Consider the following 27,031-nt stretch of genomic DNA (forward strand, 5'->3'; position numbering starts at 1 on the left):
CAGGTATCCATGGGCACCGCTGTTCCCCTGGCTCTGTTTCCATTTGAACGTGTTTTGTTGCTATTGGAGCATTTCAGTAAACAGGACCCAGCGCAGAGTGTCCCTGCTCTGTGACCATTCACCACAGGCTAGATCCTCCGCAGATTAAAAGTCAAAAAAGCTGTGGTGTTTTCCTGAGCTGAGGATTTGGCACTATATTATTAATGGTCCTCTGCCATCAAGCAGGACTCTTTTCAGGCAAGACACTGAACAGCATTTGATTAAGACCTCTGTGAATGGAGCATGCACAGCACCACAAATTCCCAGAAATGGTCCTGTACAAGGAACCACCTGGATGCTACAAAAAGAGCCATGTGCAGAGACCCTTTAAATACAATGGCACTCCAAACTGGAAATCTTTGTAACCCTTCAGTGTCTGTTGGGGTCACAAGCCCTGGAGCTGGGCACATTAATTCACCACGTCTTCAGAGCCAAAAACACTGCTGAGAGGGATGCAAACATGTTTGCTTTACGATGACTCATAAAGACTCTGCCTGGAGTCTCCCAAACAAGCCTTCCCTTTCCTTTAGTGGCACATGAACAGTGCACACTACATGCTTTAAATGGGATTCAAGTCACTTTTTCATTGCTACTAGAGCAGGTACTGCTGGAGATAAAAGCAACTGTCTCAGAAGAGCAGGTATGACATGTGGTACATAGCACCAAAAATAAATCTTTAACTTCCTCTCATACCTGCCAAACCCACTCCAAGGAAATAAGCTTGGGAAATATTACAAATACACACTTCTCTCTGATTTCAAAGGAAGAACTGACCTATTTTCTCTTTGCCCATTTTAAACATTTCCTATGAGAAGATCAGTTTGCTAAAACAATAGTCTATGTTTGGAATAACCACAATTATAAAGAAAACTGCATGCATCTGAAAAGGGCCAGTGGCCTGATGTTTGCATCGGAGGTAATTCACACTAATATCACTATTTATAGTGCAGCAGCACCTCAGGGACCCAGTCATGCTCAGCACACCTACTTGGTACACACTATACAAACATGAAATCTGATAGTCTCTCCCCTGTAGTATACTCATCATACCTGTGATTTATGGAAAATGGTTGTGTAATGCCATATAATTTCAGAGTGGTCCTTTGTGAAATTATTTTCTCATGTCATATTTGTGTAGTAAATACTTTCCATATCCTTTCAATAGCTGAGCTGGCTTACAAGAAACAAAAGATTCATGTATTGGCAAAGATGACCTACTTAAATCAGGAACAATTAAAGACCCAGTTCCTATTTACAAGCTTGCATAAGGAACCACACACACACATACACGCACACACACACACACACACACACACACACACATATCAAACTGAAGATGCCAGGAAATGTTTCTCAGTGCTACAATTCTGGTCATACAGGAGGGTCTAAGGCAGGGGGGAACAAAAAAGGAAGTGCTTGTGATTCATTATTAGCAATGTAAATAGGACACATTTGGAAGCTGTCATCATCCTGATTGCTCATCTGCTTTTATTAGTCCTCATTCTTTATTCTCATTGTCTGGTTTTCTGCGCTTGTCATTAAAGTTAGTTATGTTATAGGCATCTGTTTAGCATATTCTATATGAAAATGCAAATGGAAATAAAAAACACCAGTAAAATAAATATATGCAGCTTCCCTGTCATGTATATATTTGACTGTTGCATGTCAAATACAAAATAATTATCACTTCATAAGTCTGTGTGTTCATTATGTGCATTACTGTTTTACCAGCAGATGGCAGTTTACTATTACTTCAAAAAAGTTACTTTGTTAATGTCAGATATTTTAAAGTTTGAAGTGGTTGGTAAAAAGCTTCGAGCTCATTTCAAAGCTAATTTTTAATTCAATTTCCTTCTGCATCATCCCCTCTAGAAAACGTAATCAGGACAGAGCTATTTGCTTCAGTTTACAGTCATACTGTTGACCAAGGCTAAACACTATCTACACAGTTATCTGACAGTAAGTTCATGCAGCACCAGTGGGTATTATCCAGCCTCAAACACTCACTGCTGCTACCAGCCCCTTGAGGCACACTTTACATTCCCCAATTCCCAGTCTATGCTTGGGAAATTGCACACAACATTATTAACACTAGTAGCAAGGGCAACACAAGGGACGTGACTGTAGAAAGAGGCCAGTGGTTTATTTACTGCTATGTTGCTTTGACACTGTCTGAATTTTAGGTAACAAAGAGTTAAAACTACCATCCGGGCAATGCTGGCTGCCTCCTGCACTGCAGCCGAGGAGGGCCAAGGGCGAAGGGATTCTGTGCCAGGAGATGCAGCCTGCAGGGGCTTTCAGAATTCCTGCTGCTGCCCAAGGCCATCCTTTAACCCAGTCAGAGCTGCAACTATGAGCCCATCTGCCCCTGTCTAACACAGGGCTGAGAATGAGAGCTTTCCTAGTGAAAACACTCCAGCAGGGAGCACAAGCAAAATGAAGGGATGGGTCTGTCAGTCCAATGCTGCTTTAACACATGGGCACAGATTTACTCTGGGCATCAACTGACATGTACAGACCTCACAGGCACAGCAGTGCCATCTACATCCTAAAACCAGGCACCAGGAAGAGACTCGTGCACCTAGAGCCTCACTCTTCACTGACCCTGTGATGATATTGCTCAGTCTGTGTCAACCCATCTTCCCTTCCTGCCCCAGCAACTCCCTCCTTTGTGTCAATACTGGTATTCAGGTTGGCCTGATGAGGCAGTGTGGAGCTTGCAGTTGGATCTGTTCCCTCATCCAACTCGGCCACCCACCTCAGCACACAAATGCCCCTTTTGTCTGTACCAGCCACAGAGATCAGGGCTGGATTAAAGCAATCGCATGACTCCTGGCTTCTCACAGAAGCAGAACTCCTCTCCCCTTACACCACAGGTGTGCCAGCTTGGCCTTTCACTCTTGGTGGTATTTCAGGCACACATCCATTTCTGCCAGCTCTACAGCCACTGAGCACAATGGTGAGTTGAAACAAATTGTAGAGAGGGTGGGAAGGAGGAAAGGACTTCCCCCAACTGCCCACAGGCTGGGGACGGACTGGTTTTGTGGCTGGGCTCAGATTTTGTTAATTTGGTTTTTTGCTTTGCTTACATGGCAAACTGCCCTTTCCCTAGGGCTGCACAGGTCCTTTCTAGTCCTGCAACTTTTGAATTTGTGTTCCTTCTATTCTCACACTGAAGTAGCAAACAAGGGATCCAGAGATCACTCTGCACCTAAGTACTAAACAAAGCTAAAAGCTCCAAAACAAAGAGTACTGATACACACCAGTGTGTAACCTATCCTGGGAATGCAGTGTTTTCTTTTACAAGCAGTCCCACATAGCCTGTTTTTAATGATCTGCATAGAGAGACAAATTCACCAGTGGTATTAAATTAGAAGTGGAAAACAACAGAGACAGTAGATGCATTATACAAATGGGAAAGAGAGATGAAAAACACAGGAATGAGAAAGGAAATGTAACAACATTTGGGAAAAACAGGAGAGCATTGCAGTGTGGGGAACAATAGGACATGTATACATGGTATCGGGCACAGATTGACCGGGGGACATTAAAAATGTATCAAGAGGAACAGCTCAGCAGTAAGAGGGGAAAGACTTTTCTCTCCAATGCTGAAGATTCCTGACGATGTAGGACACTGGATACCCATTGTGGTGATGTCCTCATGGGTAGAGCTATAAAATAACATTGATATAGTTCCAAAGCCTTTTGCTAGAACAAATAGCAAATGGAAGTATTTAAGAATCACATAATGACTTTTGACAATTCCTAAACGATCACATAACCAGAAAATACATGCTGATCAACCTTTGTTTCTCATGTGGACAACTGCATAAACAAAGCACATGTCCATGTGAACCTGACACCATCCTATCAACTTTTGTTTCCATTTGAGAAATACTTTAAATAACATTCAAAGCAGGTTTAACATCAGTTATTACTCTGTTTGGTTACTGCATTCTTAAGAAAATGGACTTCAAAATTGTATTTTCTAGTTGAAGATTAAAGAGCTACTTCTGGGCTTTTTACCTTCTTTAATAAAGTAAGATTCCATCTAGTCTCAGAAGCTGAACATTAATATAGACAAGATTTGCTGTCGTCTTAGTAAGTGTTAGCAGCAAACATTTAGCATTTCCATTACTTTCCTACCCAAACTTCACCTACTCACATTGAGAAGCAAACTGGATTTCTGATACCCACATCACCTTCATCTTGCACTCAGGGATACCTGCCACTGTTGGACCCCAGCTTTTCTACTCTGCTTCACAAAGTAAAAGCAGGTTTGTGCCTCAGGGCAGAAAGAGGGCAACTTTTCATGCCTGTGATGCACAGGTATCCTGCTGACCTTCTAAGCAGCCTGCTTCCCCTCCAGGGAGGCTGCTGTGAACAGCGGAAAAAGCTGCTGGCTCACCGCATGGCCAACATGCAAAGAGCAGCCACCACATTTGATGCTGTGGGATACACTTGGGATTGGAAAGCAACACACATTACTTCAGAGTGCAAGGAAAGAAGGGAATCTTTTAATTGCACCTCAACAAGCAGTGAAGTCCATTCAGCTAGCCTTGCACTTCTTGTATACACATCACCTTCATACTGCAGGCAGGATCACAGCACTTGCCTATAACTACAGCATCGTCCTCAGAAATGGGTGGAAGGAAGAGGGAGAGACAAGACATCTCTCAGCAAGGGGCAGAGCTGGGCCCTCTTGTTCTCACCTTGCAGAGCCATGAACAGGTTAGCTCCTGGCCCCACTGACACAGAAAAGAGAGGGAAAATCCCACATCCTGCTGAGAATCCAGAGCAAAACTATGCCCTGTGAATTTTGTCTGACTTACGGCATTTCCTAAATCAGGTTTGATTGCCAAACAACACAGGACAAAGGATCTCTTAATTCCCCAGAATCTGTCCCAAAGGCTGAGCACTCTTAGTGCTCCTAGTCTTGTGCACCGACTCATATTAAATCAGTTGCAGGACTCAGCCTAGGTTTGCCACACTTCCTCCAGCACACTGCATTGTGAGAAAGGATGAGTCGCAATCTGAGGCTAAAGCCAGGATATGCATTCCCTTCCTCCACTTTCCCCAGGCTTTATACCTAAAGCAGAGCGGCAACTAGGTGACTTATCTGCTTTCAGCACCTTCTATATTTTTCAGTTTCCTGTCAGGGCACAGAGAAGCCATAATGCTGAAGAACTACATTATCTTACTTTGCATTAGTTTTTCCACCTCCCTCTGTGAATCACCATGCCAAAATCTCTGCTGTTTGAGTGATATGGAAAGCAGGAGATGAAGGCTCAAAACCTGCAATTTTGTCTACAATACGCAGCAAATAGAGACTAATCAGAAATTAATATTTATGAGCTATGTTCTTCTAATATGATTCCTTCTGCCCCCAAATGTCACTGTAGTGTCCCTTAAAAGACAAGAAGGGGTGAGGTGAAGTCTCTTAATATAGAAACACAGCAGAAACCCATGTGGGGAGCAGCACAGACTGGAGGCTGACAGGACTTGGCTCTACAGAGATGCCGGCCAGCAGGACAGGGACAGCGGAGCCCACGGACAGGAGAGCTTCAAGACATTAAATACCTGGTGGCTGAGAGCTGGTGCAGCTATGCAATAACCAAGAAGGGTTTGTCTTCATGTGCTGAGCAGGGCTGTGGGCTCCTTCCTGGCAGAGGCGGACGTGGGCTCGTCACGTGCAGCGGTGTCCCTGGAGCCCCGCTTCCTGCAGCGTGCTCTGCAGAGGGCAGCAGCTCAGAGGCGCAGAAGCTGGAGCCAGCGGGAAAGAAAAGCCTGTCTTACAACTTATCTCACTGTGAGGATGTCCCTGAGCAACATCCCTGCCTTTGTCCAGTTGTTTCTGGGTAGAACTAAGTCCTAGAAATGAGTGTCCCAAACCTGGCACCACAAAGCGGAGCTTCCATGTAACTGGATGCAAAAAAAAATTGCACCACAATGTTACAACAAAGTTGGGAATTAAACAGACAGCAGAAATTCAGGATTTGACTGTGTGTATATAGGAGGCCATGTCCCCTCAGAAGTCAAGGGATGACTAAAACCAGGAACAAAGTAAGGCCTGAGCACCCAGAGAATACCATCCAGCAAACAGCTAAAAAAAACCCATTAGAGTTAAACCCCTTTTCACCTCCTAACAGCATGTAAACACATTAACACCAAACTTAGACAGAACTATTGGTTTCTCTAAGAACCTGTGTTTTTAGTCCAGCATCTGAGGAGATCTTTGGACAAGCTCTGCACTGCTACATACCCTGCATTTCTACTTGGCTGGGGGGTGTGGGGCAAACACAAGACCAATTCTTCAGCCAAGACTCATCTACTGTGGTAAATACAATGAATTAAGAATACACTCACTATGTCAGTGGGTCATATAAATTAGAAGTGTTGCAAGGCTTAATAACAAAAGAAATGGCAAGATATACTGAGTTTCATTTAGAGCTTGTATATTGAAAGTAAGGATCTTTACCCAGGAGTGAATTTTACTCAATGAAACTCAAATTTTAAGTAAATGCAAATAGCCTACACTGAAAATGTGAAAAATAAACACAGTATCATTTAATTTAATTTGAGCACCCAAGCAAGTCATTCGCAAGTCTGTTTAATGTTTAGGAAGAAAAAGCCTTAGTTCGGTCTTTACAAATGGTTTTAGTTACTTCTCTGACTTTCCATCTCTTGAGGATAATCTACTCCTAATAAGGACAATTGCTCAGATTTATTACCCCACTGAGGTCTTGTTAAAGATCTAACAAAAATCCTATTTAAATGAAAAGGACAATAGAATCTTTAAAGTCAGTGTAGAGTTTAATTAAAACCTGAAACAGAATCAATGTCTTTATGCATTAGAAAAGCAAAAACAGATTTTGAAGCCGTTAAACTACATGTAATTGGCATAAACTATCCATTGAGCCAAAGCAGAAAAAAAAAGGCACACTATCATATGGAAATTGGAGTCTATTAATAAATAACAAACCTGATACATGTGCATAACACCATATTTTTGCATGCATTTTTTTATTTGCCTAATTTGCTAAGCATATCTTAGAGCAAACACGAGACACACTAGCTGTTAAGTTGAACAAATCCAAAAGGGACAAAAAGAGACTGATTGAAATCAATGCATTAACATGCACCAGCATTTAAAAACGTTTCATAATGTTCCCAAAGAGAGCATGTAAACTGCAGAAGTCTCAGTGCAAAACTGCTGTAATCTGTGTTCCCACGTAGTCATTATTCATACATGGGAGTATACAGTTCCTACAGTCATTTTTCATGCATGAATAGTTTAAAACCCAAAATCACTGACATAAACACACAAGGGAGACATCTCTTTTGAAAGTTAACATCTCGAGAGCTCTGGAAAGGAATATGAAGCCAGATACCGGTCCATGTGCTGACACGTCTCTCCTGTAGGGAAGGGTCTGTGTGCAGAGCCCCACTGTGACCGCAGGCACACCCAAACCTTCCCCAGCCCCAGAGTCAGCACCAGCCACTTGGTCGCCAGCTGCAGAGCCAAACGCAGCAAAGTCTGGACAGCACAGAGCAGAGCAAAGCCAAGACTTAACACTTCTCCCTTCCCCCCATCGGCATGCAACTAGGGACAGCATGTAGGGAAGGGAGGTCGGCCCAACGGCTTCTTTGGACACAGTTTCCTTTTCAGGAGAAAATAAATTCTGAGACAAAAACACCAAAACAAACCCATAACCTACTTCTGCATTAAGGAAAAAGCACTTTTCCTTCTCTTCTTTCCCACATGATGAAGGGTGATGGGCTGGCTGGGAGTGGGCAGACACGCAGATGGGCTCGGTGCAGAGAAAAGCACACCAGGACACTCCATGCAGCGGCAGCTGGAACATGGTACTCCAGCCTGGCCTTCCCCTCTGGCTGGCCCAGTTTGCACCCGAGAGCTACAAAGCAAAGCGGTCATGACGGAACTGCAGTGCTGGGGTGGGTCACACGACTCTGGAAAATTCCAGAGAGGATGATATACCACCTTCCCTCTGCAGCAGGTCAGTCCCTTGTTAACGATTTAATCAGTTTTGTTAGAATACATTGGAAGGCCATAAAAGCAGTCACCTTACTTAGGCTTCTCTCCATTTAAAATTACAGTTCTTGCCAGTGCTATAGTATAGTCGGTACCTTTGCTTTCAAACTGCATTTTTGCACGACCGTTCAGTATTTAGGGCTCCTTTTTTTAAGGCCAGAAACACGTGCCCGAGGCAAGGCAGGGTGGTCCCTTCGGGGCGCGGGCAGGCGGCGGTGGCGACCGGGTCCCTGCGCCGGGTCTGTGTCACCCGCCCAGCACCGCCGAGCCCCGAGAGCCCTTTGGACAAGCACCGTGCAACACCACGCACGGGGCGGGTGCGGCACAAGCTGTGCGGTACCTCGGACTCACCTTGCACCCGGTGCCAGCACCGAGGGGGAGCGCGCGGTAACACGCAGTGTCACCGGCCAAGGCACCCGAGCGCGGCACCCGCCCGCCCCCGGCAAAGGGCCGCGGCCCCGCACCGCCCGCCGGCCCCGTCGCGGGACAGGGGGTCTGCGGGGACCGGGCGCGGCCGGGCCGCTGTAACGAGCCCCGGTAACGAGCCCCGGTAACGAGCCCCCCGCGCACGGCCCCGCGGGGCCCCCCCGGCGCTGCGCTGGGGCCGCGGAGCAGCCGCGGGAGCGCAGGGAACGAGGGCTCGTCCCGCGCGGCTCCTGCGCGGCCGGTGGGCCAGTCCCGAGTGCGCCTCAGGCCGGCGATTGTGAGCGCGGTAACGGAGAGGAAATGTCCGATGTGAGGCCTGTGTGAAAGACATATTAAAACACTTGGTGTGCGGTGCATCCTGGGGGTTGTATTCCTCAATGACCTTTTTAAAGAAATATATTCTGCAGTCTCTTGTCAGAGTATGTGGGAAGACACAGCTGTTTACAGATGTCAGCCAGTGTTTGGGATTCTATTACCCATTCCACTTGGTGGCAAACAGCCCCTCATTTCCCATTCCACCCACACAGGAACTGGAAATGTAAATTTCGTGCTGCTCTTTTTTTTAGCTCTTTCACTGGAGATAGAAACCCCAGTGCAGTTTCAAGGCAATGAGGAAGGGTGTGAAGCTGGATGAAATCTTGGAGCATGCCAAGCACTTTCAACCACCTTTATAGCTAACAAGCAGATCTACATCTTGGCGAGTTATGACTAAGCTCCAAATAAAAAATACAATTGGAAAATACATTAATCTCTGCCAATGGCAATTTCAAGCAGGATTTTTAGGATCTCTGCTTCATTAATGTTATGTAGTTCACTTGTCACATACATGAAACAAAGGCTATTTTCCAAATCAGGAATGAGTGAAATACAGCTGTGGAAGGTAACATTTTAGGCTGGTTTGCTCTTTGCACACATGCACTTTTTCATGCAACAACAGCATTGCCAAGAGATAAGAGACAGGCTTCTCAAAAAGAAAGGGGGTGGCAGTGGTGTGGAGATTACTCACACATTTCTTTTAGCTAATTTCACATAAACCATCCTACAAAGCAACTGGACTGGCACAACAGCTGAGTGGCACAGGGCAGGAGGGGAGCTCAGCAGCATCAACGAACTTCTGCCAGAACGTGCTTAACACAGAATTACACTCTGAGTATTTTCATTACTGATTAGGTTCCCATGTCTTCACAAGCACATTCCAGTCATACTAACTTCCAAAAATATCTGGCCAGTCAGCACAACCTTGTCTAGCAATAGAAAAGATGGCATCTGGATAAAGTTTGTCAGCAGGGGAGAAAGGGAAAAATACAGGCAGTGAAGGTGAGGAATGTCCATAACTTAACATTGCTCCAGAAGCCTCAGTGCTTCATGTAAGCAAACAGGTGGCTCCTAAAACTGTGCCTCTGAAGGAGGCAATACTTTGTGCAGCGTTTTTTCTCCTGCGTTTCTTATTAGTTACAAGATCTCACAAATTAAAACTCTTAGAACAGATGCCCCACTCCCACATTAAAAGTTATGGGAGGGACTTCTTAATAAAAACACATCTATCACAGGCTTCATTAGTAAACTTATCTTGTTAGGGTAGTGGATTGTTGCCCTTGTCCTGGGGAGATTGCCCTGAGGAGCCTGATTCTGAACATGTGGCTCCTCTGTGATCCAGAGATCTTCTCCCTGATCCAGAGCCCTGGGGACTCTCCTTGTAGGCCTGTAGCATAATGTTTCCAGGTCTGACACCAGCTCTACCTATGGGTGCAGTCATAGATTTTTCAGTGAATACTTACACAGCTACAGCACCTGACACAGTATCTTCCCAATATAAAGGGTATGGAGGAACACAGATAAAGTACTTCCTTCTGTGCATCATCCAACTCCAGTAAAGGAAAGAATTTCTCACAGGGCTTAAGGAAGCAAAAGGTGTGGCCTACAACTAACTGGGGCCACAAAAATAAACATTTTGATAATTACCTCAATGGAGAGGTAAATGTTTCAGTGCTAACACCTGAAAGCTTGAAATTGTTTTTTTTTTTAAATTATTTTAAAATCAGCCTCACAGCAGCAGAAAATATATTGCTACTTTGGACAGTGTTAATGCAGACTAAATCCAGTCAATAGCATTAAGTCAAGAGTTACTCATAAATTCTTGTGCTCCTCAGATCTGCTCTTCCAGAAGAAAAGCACTTTAAGAATGCAACAGATGTTTTGCTTTTGAGCGCATCTCAGTAGAGCTCATGTACACCTGAGCGAGCAGGAGTTCACTCGAGTGAACAGACCTGTCCCACATCTGTTACAACTTACCCATTTGCAGGACCAGCACTCAGTCACCTCTGTAAAGCTAAACCCAACCCAACAAAACTAGAAAGAAGCAATGTTTAGAGTAGTTAGCTCTTTTTCATCCTATCCACAAAGACCTTGAATTAGCAACTGTGTTTAGGTAAATGCTTTTGCTTTTGACAAGCAAACCCACAGAATCCAGATTTCTAAAGGCAGGTGTTATGAAAATGGCAGGATAGAATTTTCTTTAAATCATGAGAATTCTGATCTGTTGGAGAGCTAGATTAAATAAAAAAGCTTGAAAATTAATCTTCTCATTGTGTCACTGCAGGGTAAATATTTTTTTCCAGTCTTACTTCCAATCTGAAAATTTCCAGAATGGTTCACAGAGCACCCCATCACCACAGCCTGCTCAATTAAACTTTCTTTTCTCCTGTCACTTCTAAAGCTTGACTCTGTCCCACAAGCAAAATCCCAGCTCCTCCATGACACTGCCTACAAGATCTTGGTCACTACATTTCTCTTCTCTACCCAACTTGGGAGCATCAGGTATCCCCATCCCTGAGCACTGCTCAGTTCCTCTCAGAGGAGGAGACATCTGCCCCTTCCCCCCAGTAATCCAGAATGCAGGAGGCAAACGGGCGCCCTCCTTGTAGCCTTCTTCGCACCTGCAAAAGCCACAGTAAGAGTATAAAAGGCAGTACACTCCTGCAGTGAGCTAAATGTTCACCACTCACACAAGCAGGGAAAAGACAGGACATGGTTAACATGAGGAACAACTGAGGAGAGACGTGGATTTTTCTTTGAGACAATCCTTTTTGTTTACACACACTGTAGAAAAGTCAAGTTTTCTTGAGCATAGTTGTTTTTAAAAAACAGGAGGCATTTTCTTTGCTCAGAATTCAAAGAGGCACACAACTGCACTAAGCATGAACATGCTTTTTGTATTTTATTAAGAAAGCTGCTTCTACTGCCACTATGACTAGTCGTATCTTACTGTCACCTTTCCCCAGTTACTCACTAGTTCTGCATGAACATGCAGATACACCCATCTACTAAAACAAAATGCAACAAAGCCTCTACCCAACTCTGGATCTGCTTAAACTGACAGTAAAGCCACATGTTACACTAGGAACAACATTTAAGTATTCTCAAGAAAATACAATTAAATAAAACAACAAAACTAGAAAAAAAACCCAGCAAGTTCTATAAGAATGTTCTGACAAGAACTTAATACATAATTTCTTTTCAGGTTACTTTTTGTTTTGCACTACATTTAAATACTGAAGAATGTTGGCAGGAAAAATACATGTTATTCTAGTGTTTCTTTAGGCACTGTAAGAGCCATTCTGCAGCAAAACTTCTGCTGAGGTAGGCTCTGGTGACAGAACGCATTTAGAAACAATGGCCAGATGGTGGCACAGTAAATGCCCTTGCTTTGACGGGCTGTACTTGTCTGTTAGAAATATTCCTTGTTCCATATGCATGTGGAGTATTAGACACATACACTCCTCACACAGAACAACCACCTCCCAAAACACGTCAGTAGAGTATTTACTACCAAATCCAGAAGGAGTTTGTGATTCTAACGCTGTCCCCATTAATGAGAAAAATGTCACTATACAAAAGCTCTTCTTTTTTTTTCCCCTTCTTATCAAATCATTCAAACAGCTGATAACTAGCTTTTATGGATTGGAGAGTCAGATAGAATTCTGAATCTATTATTTTACTAAAACCCCAGGGGTCAACTTATCACCTAAAAACCATTTTACATGGACAATTTGACTTTCATGTGGAGTGTCAGAACACACCCTAGATGGAAATCTAAAATAAATTATATGGAATACTGCCTTCTTTGTGCTGAAATTTATTGGTCCCATACTACAATAATTTTGAAAATTGTATTCCTTAAGCTACAGTGCTGAGATACTATTAACTGCTTGAACTGAAAGAGCGGGTCTGATAGGCTGCTATAAAGTCTATGAACAGAGACTAATTTCTATTGAACCACATGCTTATCTGAAGCTGTTTTCCACCATTCCAAGCTGCCAACTTTATTTTCTTTCAGAATACACTGCCCATTTTTTTACCATCATCCTCAGTATGCACTGTCACTTCAGTAAAACCATTCCAGAAGCCAAGAATGCATCTAAGCTTCTGCTAATATGGTTGCCTGAGACAATTACACCCAAGAGAGAGAGAGGGAGAGAGATCCACTTGTATCTCTTATCTTCCTAACAAAGTTTATTTTCCTCACTAAGCAAGCCTCCAGTCTCTGAAATGCATCTCTGAGACATATCACAAGATAAGCAGATCTATTTCATGGTTGGCAATTTCTTAATCACTTCTACTGCCATACTTTTGAAATAAAATTATTTGATAATGTGCTGATGCTTTGGTCAATGCACCTTTTACATCTGTTAGTACAGTTTTTAGAAACCAAACTGACCTCAGAGCCTAAAATCTTCATAATTGAGGAGATACTGAAAATGTAATGATCCAGCTGCTGGGTGACTATTCTTTGAGAAAAAATTTCCAACTAGACAGAAAAATCTTCTCTAGGCATAACACTTAAGATACAAGAATGGAGCTCTGGGATAAAAAGAAGTTTAATTCCTGCACCCAGGAACTCCAATAGCTAAAATATTACACCACAAACAGAAAAAAAAAATCAGGATCCTAGTAATAAACTGTACTGCCATACTTTCATTCAGATAAATTAACAGCCTTTACAAACTGAAAGAAATTGCTAAAAAAGGAAGTTCTGATCTGCACATCCAAGTTTCTAGATAGCACTCCTTTCACTTTTTCTTTACTAGACAGTGTCAAGCTCTTGAAGAGGCATTCAGACTAATGACAATTCACTGTGGCAAATCAATCTCTGTTGTGCAGTGAGCTGGAACAACTGGGGTAAAATAGATTATATAGATTATAGCATATATAGATTTAGCTTTGAAACACTTGCTTTTTGTTTTGGCCAAGCATCTCAGTTTGTCAATGGTGGCCTATGTCAAGGCAGAAATTTTAGAAGCATAAACTTAAGAAGATAACCTGAGGAAATTATTTGAGACAGTAAAAGTAACATCCATGTCTACTTTAGTTATATCCTACCATTTATTAAAGTGACTACAGCAAGTTAGCAGGACTTTTTCTGTCTCACCAAAACAATAGAATTCTCTCACATCACAAATTCACAGTACTGAAGATAAGGAAAAGTGCCAAGTTTCGAGTTTTCCACTGGTACTGATAAATATTCTGAGCACTTTTAAGTGCTTAAATTGTTGAGATAAATGTTTTAAAATCTATTTCTCTAAATTATAGCTTAATTAACTCAAAAGAAGAAATTCATAATTTCATAGTGGGTACAATTGATAAAGCCTGAATCTAGCTGGAAGGGTGATCAGGTATCAACATGCAGCAGCTTAAAAAAAGTTATACAAGCTGACCTTAATATGTGTGAATATCAGGTTTCCACTGTAGAAATATATTTTTCAATATCCTTGTCTGAGCAGAAATCATGTCATTTATATGCAAATCAGACTATATTCTGCAGCTGATTCGTCTGTGCTGAAGCCATGGGAATTATTTGCACTTAATAAAGCCTCATAAATAGCTTTTGCCTCTAAATGGGTGAGGGAACAGCAAATATATCGTAGCCATTTACAGTTACAAGCATCTTTTTATTTTGGAAGTTATATGCATCCTTTAATAGGAAGTTTCACAGTTACAAAAGAAACATTGTTTCATTTATATAAACAAAATACCCTTACAGCCTTCAAAACAGAATGTTTTGCCTTATTCCCTATGCTCAGCTATCTAAAACATAGAAATTGCCATCTAGCATCAATCAGAAAGACAGTCTGTTTCATCATTACAGGTTGGCTCCACACAGCATATGTTAAATACGGGAAGAAATTCCTAGTTATTCTATCTACTTTTATTATATTTAAAAGGGCATATACTTTCTTCGTACAAAGTATGTCCACCCAGTATTATCTACTGCATTTCTGCCAAATGTTAACCCCTTTTTCACACACCACCAATTAGATGTGCCCCTCAAGTCCTGGCACATGGAAACCATCTATTTAGAGAGCACAGGAGAACAGACTCAGGATTAGTCAAAGCACATCCCACAAGACAAGAATGCACATTTAATGTTTCACTGTGGTAGGTAGCACAATAAAACTAACTGGGAAACAGCTCTAACTGGTATAAACTGCCTGAACAGGGTTAAGAGCAGGACATGCAGTGCAGACTGCAAGTTAACAGTAGCACAGCTTTTCCTGTCACTTCACAACCAGAGGGAATCACAACAGTGATCAACGCTGCCTAGAGAAAGGCAGTAAAAGGGCCCCAAGGGCCCCTATTGCTTACCAAGATGCAGCCCTTACCTCAGCCCATTCCACCTGAAACACCTGTTGAGAGCACATGGAGACCAAGAGCTACAACAGTGGGAGAAAAGTGAAGGCTTAAACTGATACAATTTAATCTCACATGGGTTTCAAGAACAAATATAGAAGCATGGCTCAGCCAGGTTGACCCTTAGCTGAACACTGGCAGCCAAAAAACCCCTGCCCTTTTTCTATCTGATTGTTTTCAGTCAAGCTGAACTTCATCACTGAAAACATCATATGTGCCTCAGTTTATTCGCATGTAAGTCTTCCATAAATTCAATGTGTTGTTAGCCTTTTGCTGGAAGTGAATTTTACCCTGATTAGTACTTTCTTTTCTATTTCCTTGTTAAGCAAAGGAGCTAGAAAAAACCCAGGCATTCATGAATCTAATTTCAGGGATATAATTTAAAGATTCTGGCAGTAAAATGATTGACATGATACTGCTCTCTTGCTTCTACATAAAAAGCACAAGGGGTGACATAAAGAGCTAATTCAAGACATCCTCCCTTTTAGAAGAGGTACCACTGATACTGTCATAATGATGCCTTAGAGTGGTATCATTTGTGCTCTGCAGATTGACTGATTTTAACTATTTTGTGCATGTTGGTTTCATAAGGTGACTTCTGTTCACTCTTTATCATTATTCTGACTGCCTTTAAGAGGACCAACTTTTATACCTCACATAACTATTCTGTGAAGGTATATCTGAGTAAAAATACACCCAAATAACAAGAGCCTGACCTGTCGCAACTGCTGTTATTTTAACAATTCCTGTAATGTTTAACTCATTAAAATCTTCAAATACATGAATAATAAGTCTACATAATTAAAATGTGTCCAAGACATGCTGCATACAATTAAAATTATGTCACAATACATTTACAGTGTTCTATATGCTATGAATGTACCTTAAACAGAAATGTGTCTGGCAACATGTTTAAACACTATAGTTATTTTTCCACTAACAATTTTTGAAGATTGTGGGTTTTGAGTGAATATTGCATTTTCTTCAAGCACAGATATGGGTGACCTCAGTTTATATTTTGAAATCAGTATGTGTGATAGGACAAGAAAGTATATAAGGAAGTTGAAGTTAAATTAAAAGCAGGTATAAGCATGTATTTTTATTATGGAGAATAAGACAAGTAAGATAGTAAAATCTGACTTCTTGTCACATTGAATTTTCTTTCACTATTCTATTATAGGAAACAGTATTTTTATAATGTAAATTTTATAGAATCATCCCCAGACTAAAGTCTGTGGCAGCCTGCTGTATCCCCAAAGAATTACTTATACAATCCCACTGATTGAAACTCAAGCCACTCATTTAAAGTTCCAACTCTATGCAGAATTAAAAGTAAGGATCATTTTAGGCTCTAACAACATTTTTATGTATTTTAATCTGTATTTTATTTATTGGTAGTAGCTTAGTGAAATTGTCTGATGTCATCCTGTGGAATTTAATTAGTCTGTTTTATCATCTCGGCAGCACCTGAAAGGAAGCAGAGCCATCTTTTGCTGTTTTATTCACCTTAGGAAAGTTAGATCTCTATGTGGATAAAAGAACTCGGGTGTGTCATGTGCACAAGAAAGGCAATAATCAGTGAGCCCGGCTGTGAATTCGCAGCACACAAGGTTCTCCATGACAGCTGTGTGAGGCCACTGTCATCACAGGTAGTTTGGCGAGTCCCATCAGAGAGCAATTCAGCCCACTTATAATCTGAATTATCTTCTGACTACACAGGGAGTCCAGGTGAAGTGACTTAAGGTGATTTAGTTAAATGACTAAAATTACAGCTCTTCATAACTAAGTCTATCCTTACCTTCTGAGGCATGACCTAGGAGTTTGGTCCTCTGGTCATTTGTATAAAGCATCTGTGGAGAAACACCACTGTGACTGCCTGGGAGCCATCTGCTTTCCATGGAAATCAGAAGATGGTGATGGGCAGAAGGTAAACTCTGCATTCTTAAATCTTGCCATGAACTGGGAGGTGACTAGGATGGGCATGCCTAGGACTGCTGGGCTAAACATAGCAGTAGTACAGCAGTTCTGACTTACCTCAGTTTGGAAGATTGATTTTAAAAATTAATTCAGATTTGACTAGTTTTTTCTAATTCTGCAGTCAACTTGATCTTCCTGCCTGTATTTGTTTTGAAGTATAGTCACTGTGTATCTACAGTTAATTGTTGCCATAGAGACCTGCTATGGGTATCACTTTTGATCTTTCAATTATTCTGATTTGAAAAATGAAACAATAACAAATACTACCATACAAAGTCATTCCTTTTCCTGAGATAGAGGGCACATCTTCATGGAACTTCTAAAAGTGATTTAGGTTTTAAAGAGTCATTCAGCTAATATGAATAATGAAACAACAAAAAAAAAAGCACCAAACAAAGCACTTATCTCTAAAAAAATGTTGTTGCACCAGAGTTTTGATATTAATGTAAAGATATTGCAGTATTGAAGTATTTACATTCCAAAATCTGTGAAATTTGTCAGCAGCAATAACACAATTTTGTAATTTTCCAAGGGTGATATAGGATGCTGATTTTTTGTGGAAAACAGACCAGAAATAATCTTTTAGAACATCTGCGTGAATCACCTTGAAAGTACCAAAATGCATTTACTATAATGTGTTTTGAGTATAGGATACTAAAGCCTTTTAAAAATCAAAAGAAAAAAATTTGAATACAGCACCAGAAAATTAATCAGCCTAAATCTTGAAGAAACCCAATAATTACTGAACTCATGCACTGGGGAAAACCAAGAGGAAAATAAAATACATGTCTGCAAGGATAATTTTCTTTGAAGTAACAGTCTAAATATAAACCTACTCCTATAAACTAAAAGCAAGTGATTATATTTAGACTATACAAAAAATGAAGCAAAAGCAGCAATAATGTCAATTACTTTGTAGACATTATATAAAATACTAAAATATTTCACAGAAGAATGGAAATTCACCTTCAGTGTAGATATGGGGCCAAAAAACATCTTGAAAAGATACTTCCTTAGTACAGAAAAATAAATAGAAACTTATTCATTTTTATGAAGCCCTAAGCACAACCAGTTTCTGCTATTCACTGCCTCACAGTTCAGAAACTTTAGAGGGAATTTCATGCAGACTAGCAGGAAGAAATGCAGCACCTACCACCTGAAGCATTCCCAGTTTGCAGGTGAGGCCTGAGCAACCAGCAGATAAGTGAAATTTTGGAAAGTTGCAAGTAGTATAATCACAAAGTTATATAAATGAAATAAATTATATAATCAAGATTATCTTGATTGTTTCCTTCCTCCCCTGTTTTCCAAATTTGAAGCTCAGCTTTGTGTTGCTGAGTAAAAACTTGTGTCAGACTTGAAGAAACTGAGGAACTGCTGAATCAGCTGTTGCAGGCTAAAACCCCAGGGAAAGGCAGGATACAAAGGTGATTAAAGAATGCTATGTAAATATGAACTAGAAATTGAAAAAAAATGTTGTGCATTTCAAGCAGCAGGTGCTTAAACGTCAGCATCAAGTACCAGTTTAGATGCCTTAGAGGACCTGAAACATCTCCATGTGGGAGACCTGTGCTCCTCTGGCATGGTAGATTGAGCCAAGAGAAGATTCTCTGGGGCATCTAAAATGACATTTGTCACCCTGCATTCTTAAATCTTATCCTGACACAGAACTGGAAAATGCACATGGCTAGGACTGCAATAGTATAGTAATTCTGAGTTACATCAGTTTGGAAGCTTAATTTAACAAAACCATCAGACAAAAAGAGATCTGACATACTAAAAACTTCCAGATGTAATAAAATACTTGAGTTGCAGGAAAGGGAGTAAGCTTGGGCCTGCTGGAATTTGCATAGTCAAAAACATATCGAGGGGTGAGTAGTGAGGCTGCTTATGCTGGGCCAGTCTTTCATGTGCAGAAAGAGTTATACCAGACAGTAAGTCAAAGTGTAAGGAAACACTGGAGTCAAGTAAAATGTTTATTGGCTGATAAAATTCCAGCCTAGTAGTGCAGCAAAATATGGTTGCACTACAAACAGTGTTGCAAGAACAGACAGCTAATATTCCATGTGTGATTTTAACCTTTTAATGCCACATATTTTGAATAATTAACAGTAAAAATTAACATTCTCTTGCATTTCAGGCAATATTATATATTCTGCTAACTACTGAACTTGCAGGGCCTACTGTTCAAACACTAAAGCTTCAAGAAGATATCCAAATCCAATGCTTGGTGCCTAAATCTGTATTAGGACAATAAATATCCTTTTATTATTTATTATTATAAAAATCATTTTATGACCTTAGGTGTGAAAGTGAACAGTCAAACAGAGCTTTAGAATATTGTACAGACATTTAACAACTGGTTTGCTGAGATTCTGGAAGCACATTTGCTTGAAGTTACACATTTTTATTAACAAGTTCATAGCACTGTCAAAAGGAACATCAAGTATCTAGAATAATTTACCATTCTATTACCTCTATTTGTAAATCTAATTATTTTACAGAATCAGTGCTATGAAAAATTCAGCATTAGAGAAACTGAAAGAAAAACCCAAAAAGCACTGGATTTCCAAGGAAAGTGTCTTTCATTCACTTAAAGAGCACTTGTGAAGCAGGGCACGTTACTACAAACATATTACTACAAATCCCTTACTTTTCCTAATGAGATTTAATGTTATTAAATTAAACTGTTAATGTTATTAGCAGTTTATGAACTGTTCTTCTTTGACACATTCCAATATTTTTCTTTATAATCCTGAAAACAGCAAGGTCAACAAACAAATATTTAAGTACTTTTCAAACTAAGATATTATACTAGAATTCTATAAATTAGACACCAGTTTTGTTATTATCTACTCTATGCAGCAATCCAGCTATTGGTAAATAGGTATACAATAGAAATCAAATTCTCTTAACTGAAGGCTTCACTCTGTAAAACTGACTGTAACTTTTTTCCCCAGCACTTACAATGTAATTTGTTTATATGTTTTACAAAATGCCATCAAATATTCCAAGGAAGGGCTTGACATCACTGATTTCATCATCAAGAACATATCTAAAGAGTATTAAGGAAACAAACAAATTAGGTATAGCACATCAAAACCTATGAAAACAGGAACACTACATAAAGTATAGTCAAGAGATACCAAGACAAACAAAATAATTTTAAATAATTGCCTTTTCAAGAAAACATAGTTCTTACTATTACTATGAAAATTAAACTTTTTAAAAATTAATGTTATAAATTAACACAATGCTTAGAGGTCTATATTCCATGAAGAACTAAGCACTTGAATGCTGAGGCAACAGTAGAATCTTTTTATTACCTGGAATCTGCTTCTTTTTCCTGTTCTTTTGTGAAAATAAAAAAATCCTCTTTCCTAGTGAATTTAGAAGAGTCTGAGATTATTTTTGAGACAGGAGAACACTGTATGTTTTTCAGCTCTTGAGAAGCATTTGAGTGATTTTTTTCTTGAACACTGAACTGCAACATGAAAGTTAAAGTGTATATGGTTAAAACAACTACCGGAAAGAGAAACTGCCAGATTGTTGTAGAATGTAGTGCAGGTATTTAACTGATATTATGGTATTTGACAAGGACCAAGCATGTGATAAATATAATTATATACTGCATAGAAAATCTATCAAATTGAGTTCAAATACTTTGGAAATCATGCTATATAAAGTAAATGTGTGTCTTATTTCTTTGTACTAGGAATATCACACTGAACACAGGATGCATGCGGGTTTGGACAACACAGGTTCAGAAATTCAGGATGCCCAAACTGATTCATAAGTCAGATACATTTACATATTAAATACTCTAACAATAGAAAATTCTGTTATCAGTATGTTTTTACTCACCAAAGTTATATTTCTGCTCTGTACAGATAAATTCCCTTTTGATGTGCTATTGACCACAGAAACATCCGAGTTCTGAATATTGGTCTCATCATGTACTGTGTATGAACTGAAAATACCAAGTTGAATAATTTCAGTATTTTTACAGAAGTGCAAAATACAGAAGTGCTTTTCAGTTCAGGATTTTCTACTTGTTTCCCTGCTCACTTAAATAAAAAACAAATAATATAATTCAACAACTCATACATTTTAAATGTTGAAATTTCCCTCACTTTTATGAGTGACCAACTTTCTATACATTTAATTATACAGATACATGTGAAATACAGACAATATTTTAAACTAGTAAAATTCTAAAATAGTAATAAATTATATGACTCTTACTCTTGTGAAATGGTATTTGTGGCTTTGCTTCTTGTATACTGGCAAAGGGGTTCACACTCATCTGCAATTTGAAGGCAGATATTTCCATGTTCCATTTAAGAATGAAAGTTTAAAAAACAGAGTTAAAAATCAGCCAAAATGCCTTGTAAATATTTCACATTATATGATAAATAATAGTTTGAAAATTATTCAAATGTCTTAACACTTGAAATACTTCTTTTGCAGATTTTGGTCTAATGTAAAGATAAGCACAGATATGGAGTCAGATAAAATAACAATTATGCAGTTGCAGACAATCAAAAAATTTTTAATTGTGACTTTCTCAACTCTCCCTTCTGTATTAGATTTGACACAATATATGACATTTAAGATAGAGTAATAAACCTGGCAGTGAAGTCAATAAATCAAATATTTCAGGTAGTTCTATTCATTGTATACTATAATAATTTACTCTCAAGTAATAGGCTGTAGAATAATTTGTATGTAGGAAACAAAGAAGTTTGTTGAAATAACCTTACCTAATTCTCTACTGACAAAGCTACTAGCAAATACTAATTTATCATCATCAATATCATCCCAAATATCATCTCTCATTTCAAAGTCCAGGTCCAAAGCATCTGAAAAACAAGATCTGCTTTTATCTGCATCAGTAAACTTAAAATAACATTAAATATTTTTAGCATTTTTGTATGCCATTGTCTCTTGGCTCTTCTCACTCACAAAACACTTGGTATCATTTTCAAGCTGGCTGAGGGTGCACTTGATCCCACTGTCCACCTTGCCGACAAAAATGTTAAAATTATGCAGTATAGCTGCCAACACTTAAGGCAGCAGGAACTAAAAAAGTGTCAATTCATTTGAGCACTGTGTTTCTTGTATGTCTGAGTATGATCTAAACACTGGAGCTGCAACTTATCAGCCAAATTAATCAAAGTCTGATTTACATCAATCTACTGTCACCAAATACAAAAAGGCATGCAGTGAGGAGAACATCATAGTAATATACTGATAATGAAGACTGATCATTTAATACCAAATGCAAAAACACCTGAGACCTTCTAGGGGGAAGAGAAACAGAAAGAGGAATTTTGCCAACTGCCAAAAAAAAGCTCATGTTTCATTAACTTCTTTCATCAAAAAGAAAAAAAAAAAGTATAGATATAGGGGTAAAATGCATCTTGTATTACAACTGGCTTCAGAGGAAATATATACTTTCTGAAAGGTATTATTGTAATGTATAGGTTTGGACCTTTATATATTTAAGCATTTTCTTTTAAACATTTAAATGTTTAGATCTACATTAGAAATTCTTGCAGATACCAGAATGAAGGCCAATTAAGGCCAATATAATTCCCCATACAGTGTTCTACAATGCTATACTGGTTGCTGTAGTGATTTCAGCAAGTTTGAGTTCAGATAAAACAGTAAAAATTGTAATTTCAAACATTAGCAATAACTTACTAGTCTTTCCATAATTCCAGGGTTGCTTTTGTTTCTGAGATACTCCTAAGCTATTAACATTATCTGCCTGGTCCACTGAAGGTGATAAAGACAACTGTTTATTGCTAGACCTATTAAAAAAAGAAATAAAAAAATCAGTGACAAAACATTTGCAGAAAGGTGCAAAATAATTTTATTCACACAAAAAATTCTAATAGTTACAACTAAGAATACCGTCTAAAATAAGACAGATTTCCTTTTTATTACTTATATTAATCAATACCTTGGCAGTGCTGGCATCGAAGATTTGGGTGTAAAACCAAATTGTTTGAGATCCACATTTTGAGCTTGATTTAACATCTGCATCTAAAGAAAGCAGAATATTTTAACTTTTAAGATACAAACATATTGAGAACTGTTTTTTTAACAAGTTTAATGACATCATTAATACTGTATCAAGTGAGCATAATATTTAGATATCCTATATAAAACCTTTCTGGTGTCTGCTTATATAACGTAATCAGTTAAAAAGGTTTGAATTATGTGCTTCTGGTGGAGCCATCCAAGCACCCTGGCAAAGCCAAACTGGTTAACTCTCATCTGGATTAGCTGTAGGCTAAATAATCCTGTATTGCAAACAAACAAGTAAATAAAACTCTGAGGAGGAAATAAAACCCTCCAATATCTCAAATGTCATTCTTGCTGCAGAAAGACCTAGTTTAACACTACGTTCAAAGGGATGAAGTGCAAGCCATGAAATCTTTCACAGGGTAAAAACTAATATGGATGGGTTTCTTACGAAAGTGGATTTACCTGCCAGTCAAAGACCTCTTAGTAGCATGACTCGAATAAATAGCACTATTTGTTTCATTCAGGTCATATTGTGCCAAAACCAAGTCACTGTACAGTACCTTTTGACAATGTCTTTGAACCTCACTCACCACAATCTATCAAACATCATAAGAGGAAAAACAGAGTACATGCACAAAAGTGGACCCTTGGAAGTATTCCAAACAGCAGCAGAACCTCTTAGAGATTCCTGAACCTTTGTCGTTATTTGCTTTTTGCACTCCATGCAGAAAAGACAAATTTGAATGTTCATACTTAGTTATAAAATTCTCTCTGCAAACAATACATACAAATACATAACATATTAAAATAAATATATTAAATAGCTGACTGTATTCAAATGAACCTTTAGCCGCTTTTCTGGGGGTATAGATGAAATTGAGTCCCTGCTCCTTAAGTCAGCTAGGTACACAGAAAACTGTGTGTCACCATTCATCTGTGACTTTGGAGGTACTCCAGTTTTACCTGAGAAAATGAAATAAAATAATCTTCAGATTAGTTTATTACAGATAAATCTTAATTCTTTTCAAATCAATGGAAACTTCGCCACTAAGCTTAGTATCTTCTCTTAGAAGATTCTAAAAGATATAACACGCTAATTAAATGATTTAACACACCAATATTCATATAAAAGTGTAACAAGCTTGACATTGTTCTTAAATCATATGCTAGATGGTCTGAAAAATATTCTTAATCACTGTAGTGCCCATAAAAGTGTTACTGACAAGGCTTTCTATAACTGCTTTTGTGGCTGCATCATAGCAACAACTCCAGTCTGATTCTCTTGCTTGTGCTGCTTCAGTTGATGTAGCCATTGGTATGAAGGAAGATATTCTAAATCATATTTGTCCCCAAAGTATCAGAAATGGTAGATTTAATGACACTCACAGCAGTCATGCCCACACACATCTTTATTTTTACACCGATGGTTGCATTCTCTGTTTCCATATTTCTTGTAAGCAATCTCTTGTTTAGATCTGCCTCCTAGACAAATACAGAAATTCAAACAGTAATATTAGATATCAAATACCCATGATTTTTCTTACTTTCAAAATCATCAAAGAATTGCACTGTAGTAGTACGTGACAAGCAGAAGCAGCAGCATTGTACTTTTATTACCTTTGAAAAAGAAACAGCATGGATAAATAAGGATCTTTATTTTGACAGCAAAATTCAATTTTCTGTTGACTTTGGAATTAGCCAGATATTGTGATCTGACCATTTACCTGTATCTACTTTTGCTGCTGGCAGACTTTGTGGTGAGCCACAACATACATCAAGTCTAGACTCAGCTTTCAGTTTTCGATTTGTAGCCACCTTACGTCCCTCTGTTTTCGGTGCTAAGTAAAAGGCTGTATATGTTTGCTGTATATCAAAGCCAACTTTGAACAGAAAAAGACAAAAATATTTAAAACTACACTAAACTGTTTCTAAACTACTGATTACCTTCAGTTTTCTAAAGTGTTTAAGAAAACAATGTTATTCAAAGGTCATGGAAATTTGTTAAGATAATGTCCCATTAAAAGCACACTTTTATATGAACAGATGCTTTATGATTGAGATTAAGAATGCTAAATATTTTCAGAATGTTATAGAAGAACAAAAAATTAGTCCCTTTTACTGAATGTTTTGTATTATTTTAAAACTACATTTATCTGTGGCTTTGCAATGAGAATATCATTTTAATTTTTAAAATGTACTACATTTTTAAAATGTACTAATTTTTAAAATGTTCTCAGTAACAGCAGCAGCTCTGTATTGGCAAAGGCATAAAATGAGTATAGTTGACAGTACTTCTGAAATTGAATGCTAACAATGGTTCTGTTTCTAATTAAACCAGGATTCATATGAGACTGAGAGACACCCTTTGTAAAGAGATTATTTTTGTCTTTTATTAGGGAAATAAAATTTCCTGGAAATATTGCTGGAAAACTCTATAGGCTTTTAAAAAAATGTGAGGTGTCCTTCAAGCCTGAAACAGAAGCAGACTTCAAAATAACTAGAGACTAGAAAGATCTGGTTTTAGTCTAATTTCACTGTCAGCAGTTTCAGAGAAATTAACTGTTGTGTTTAGTTTTACTGAACTCAGTACAATGTGTAGATAGCCAAGTAGCAATAAAAGGACAAATTTTCTTCATTTCTGTTTGGTTAGCAAACTTTTTTTTTTTCCAGAGCCACAGGTTTAGCCACAGAAATATAGATTATTTCAGGCTTATTATTGTAATAATCTCAATATTCAATGTTTAACATGGAAGCATCAACTCCAGTTAATCTAGCACACAGCAATCTTCTTTACAGGTGGGGTATGATGACAGAATTTAATACAATTTTTAAATTGTATTTTAAAGTTCTGTGTTTCAAGGTCATAACAGTCTCTCCTCATCTGCTGCTATAATTCCAATTATATGAAAATTGACACTGAGGAAACACTGTTTAAATCTGCACATGTTAAGGCACAAGATTTTGAACTGTAGAAGTTTCTTGCTACTGAAGTGGAGATGAGTCCATATCTAATACCTCTTTACCACTATGCAAAACGTAACCATTCACAAAGACATAAATAAACTTATCAGTTTGACAGGTTATCCAAAGTGAAAGTTAACTCACTTGAAGGCAAAGGACAAAAGAAATCCTAATCTCTACCAACGGAGCAAAATAATGTCTCCTAGTAACAATTTTGATGTTTCCCATTTCCTTAGTATGGTAGTAAATGAAATAAACAGGTAAGTAATTAGGACTGGCAGTATGCAACCCAGTAAAACATGTGATAGAGTTTTGTTTCCAGACCAGCTCATTTTATGATATTTTTGGCTTGATATAAACTGGTTTAATAATTTATTCAGAATTCTTATGCAGTTGTTTTTTTAATTCAAAGCATACCGCAACCTACCATAATCAGAACTAATTAAATTTATACTAATGTCTTCTGATTTAAAAGCTCTTTTCACTTCAATTTTCTTTGTCCAATTTCCATTTTTCAGTAGCACAGAATCCCTGTAAGGCATCAGTAAAGTTTTGTTAGACACAGACAATGAAAGCAAGACTGTAAACTACAGTATCTGTAACAGGTGAAAGAGCCTGTATTTGGCCTTAGTTCTTTGGGTTTGCTTGATAAGTGGCCTAAGAATAACCTTCCAATAATATATGATTTATGGCAATAAGAGAGCTGGGATCCTGCAGATCAGCTTAAGTTGTGCCAAAAGTGCCAGACTTCGGTCACAATTCTCATGAAGGTCAGGCAGTTGGAAAAGATTTTGTTTCTCTTTCCCCATTTGCTCCAAGCATCTCTTAGCCAACTGGAGAATTTAATTCCAT

General features: G+C 38.7%; 1 protein-coding gene across 2 annotated transcripts in view; it reads right to left on the reverse strand.

Moving 5' to 3' along the window:
• Window positions 1–2,103: 2,103 nt before the first annotated feature.
• Window positions 2,104–27,031, reverse strand: part of HFM1 (helicase for meiosis 1) — a 55,450-nt gene continuing 30,522 nt past the window's right edge. The window contains exons 30-42 of one of the 2 annotated variants that reach the window (XM_039382975.1): window positions 26,607–26,710; window positions 24,943–25,098; window positions 24,605–24,700; window positions 24,063–24,181; window positions 23,151–23,233; window positions 22,889–22,998; window positions 21,946–22,044; window positions 21,428–21,488; window positions 21,047–21,152; window positions 20,509–20,666; window positions 7,758–7,955; window positions 5,620–5,802; window positions 2,104–3,747 (exon numbers count right to left, since the gene is read on the reverse strand). In XM_039382975.1, coding sequence (XP_039238909.1) covers window positions 5,643–5,802; window positions 7,758–7,955; window positions 20,509–20,666; window positions 21,047–21,152; window positions 21,428–21,488; window positions 21,946–22,044; window positions 22,889–22,998; window positions 23,151–23,233; window positions 24,063–24,181; window positions 24,605–24,700; window positions 24,943–25,098; window positions 26,607–26,710 — 1,450 coding nt within the window. In that variant the 3' untranslated portion in view covers window positions 2,104–3,747; window positions 5,620–5,642. Of the gene's footprint in view, window positions 3,748–5,619; window positions 5,803–7,757; window positions 7,956–19,140; window positions 20,238–20,508; window positions 20,667–21,046; window positions 21,153–21,427; window positions 21,489–21,945; window positions 22,045–22,888; window positions 22,999–23,150; window positions 23,234–24,062; window positions 24,182–24,604; window positions 24,701–24,942; window positions 25,099–26,606; window positions 26,711–27,031 lie in introns of those variants that run through there. The other variant, XM_039382977.1, reaches the window with a different exon arrangement.

Source organism: Pipra filicauda, unplaced genomic scaffold (genome assembly GCF_003945595.2).
Source record: "Pipra filicauda isolate LSUMZ 115617 unplaced genomic scaffold, ASM394559v2 scaffold112_size3218982_pilon, whole genome shotgun sequence".
Taxonomy (NCBI): Eukaryota; Metazoa; Chordata; class Aves; order Passeriformes; family Pipridae; genus Pipra; species Pipra filicauda.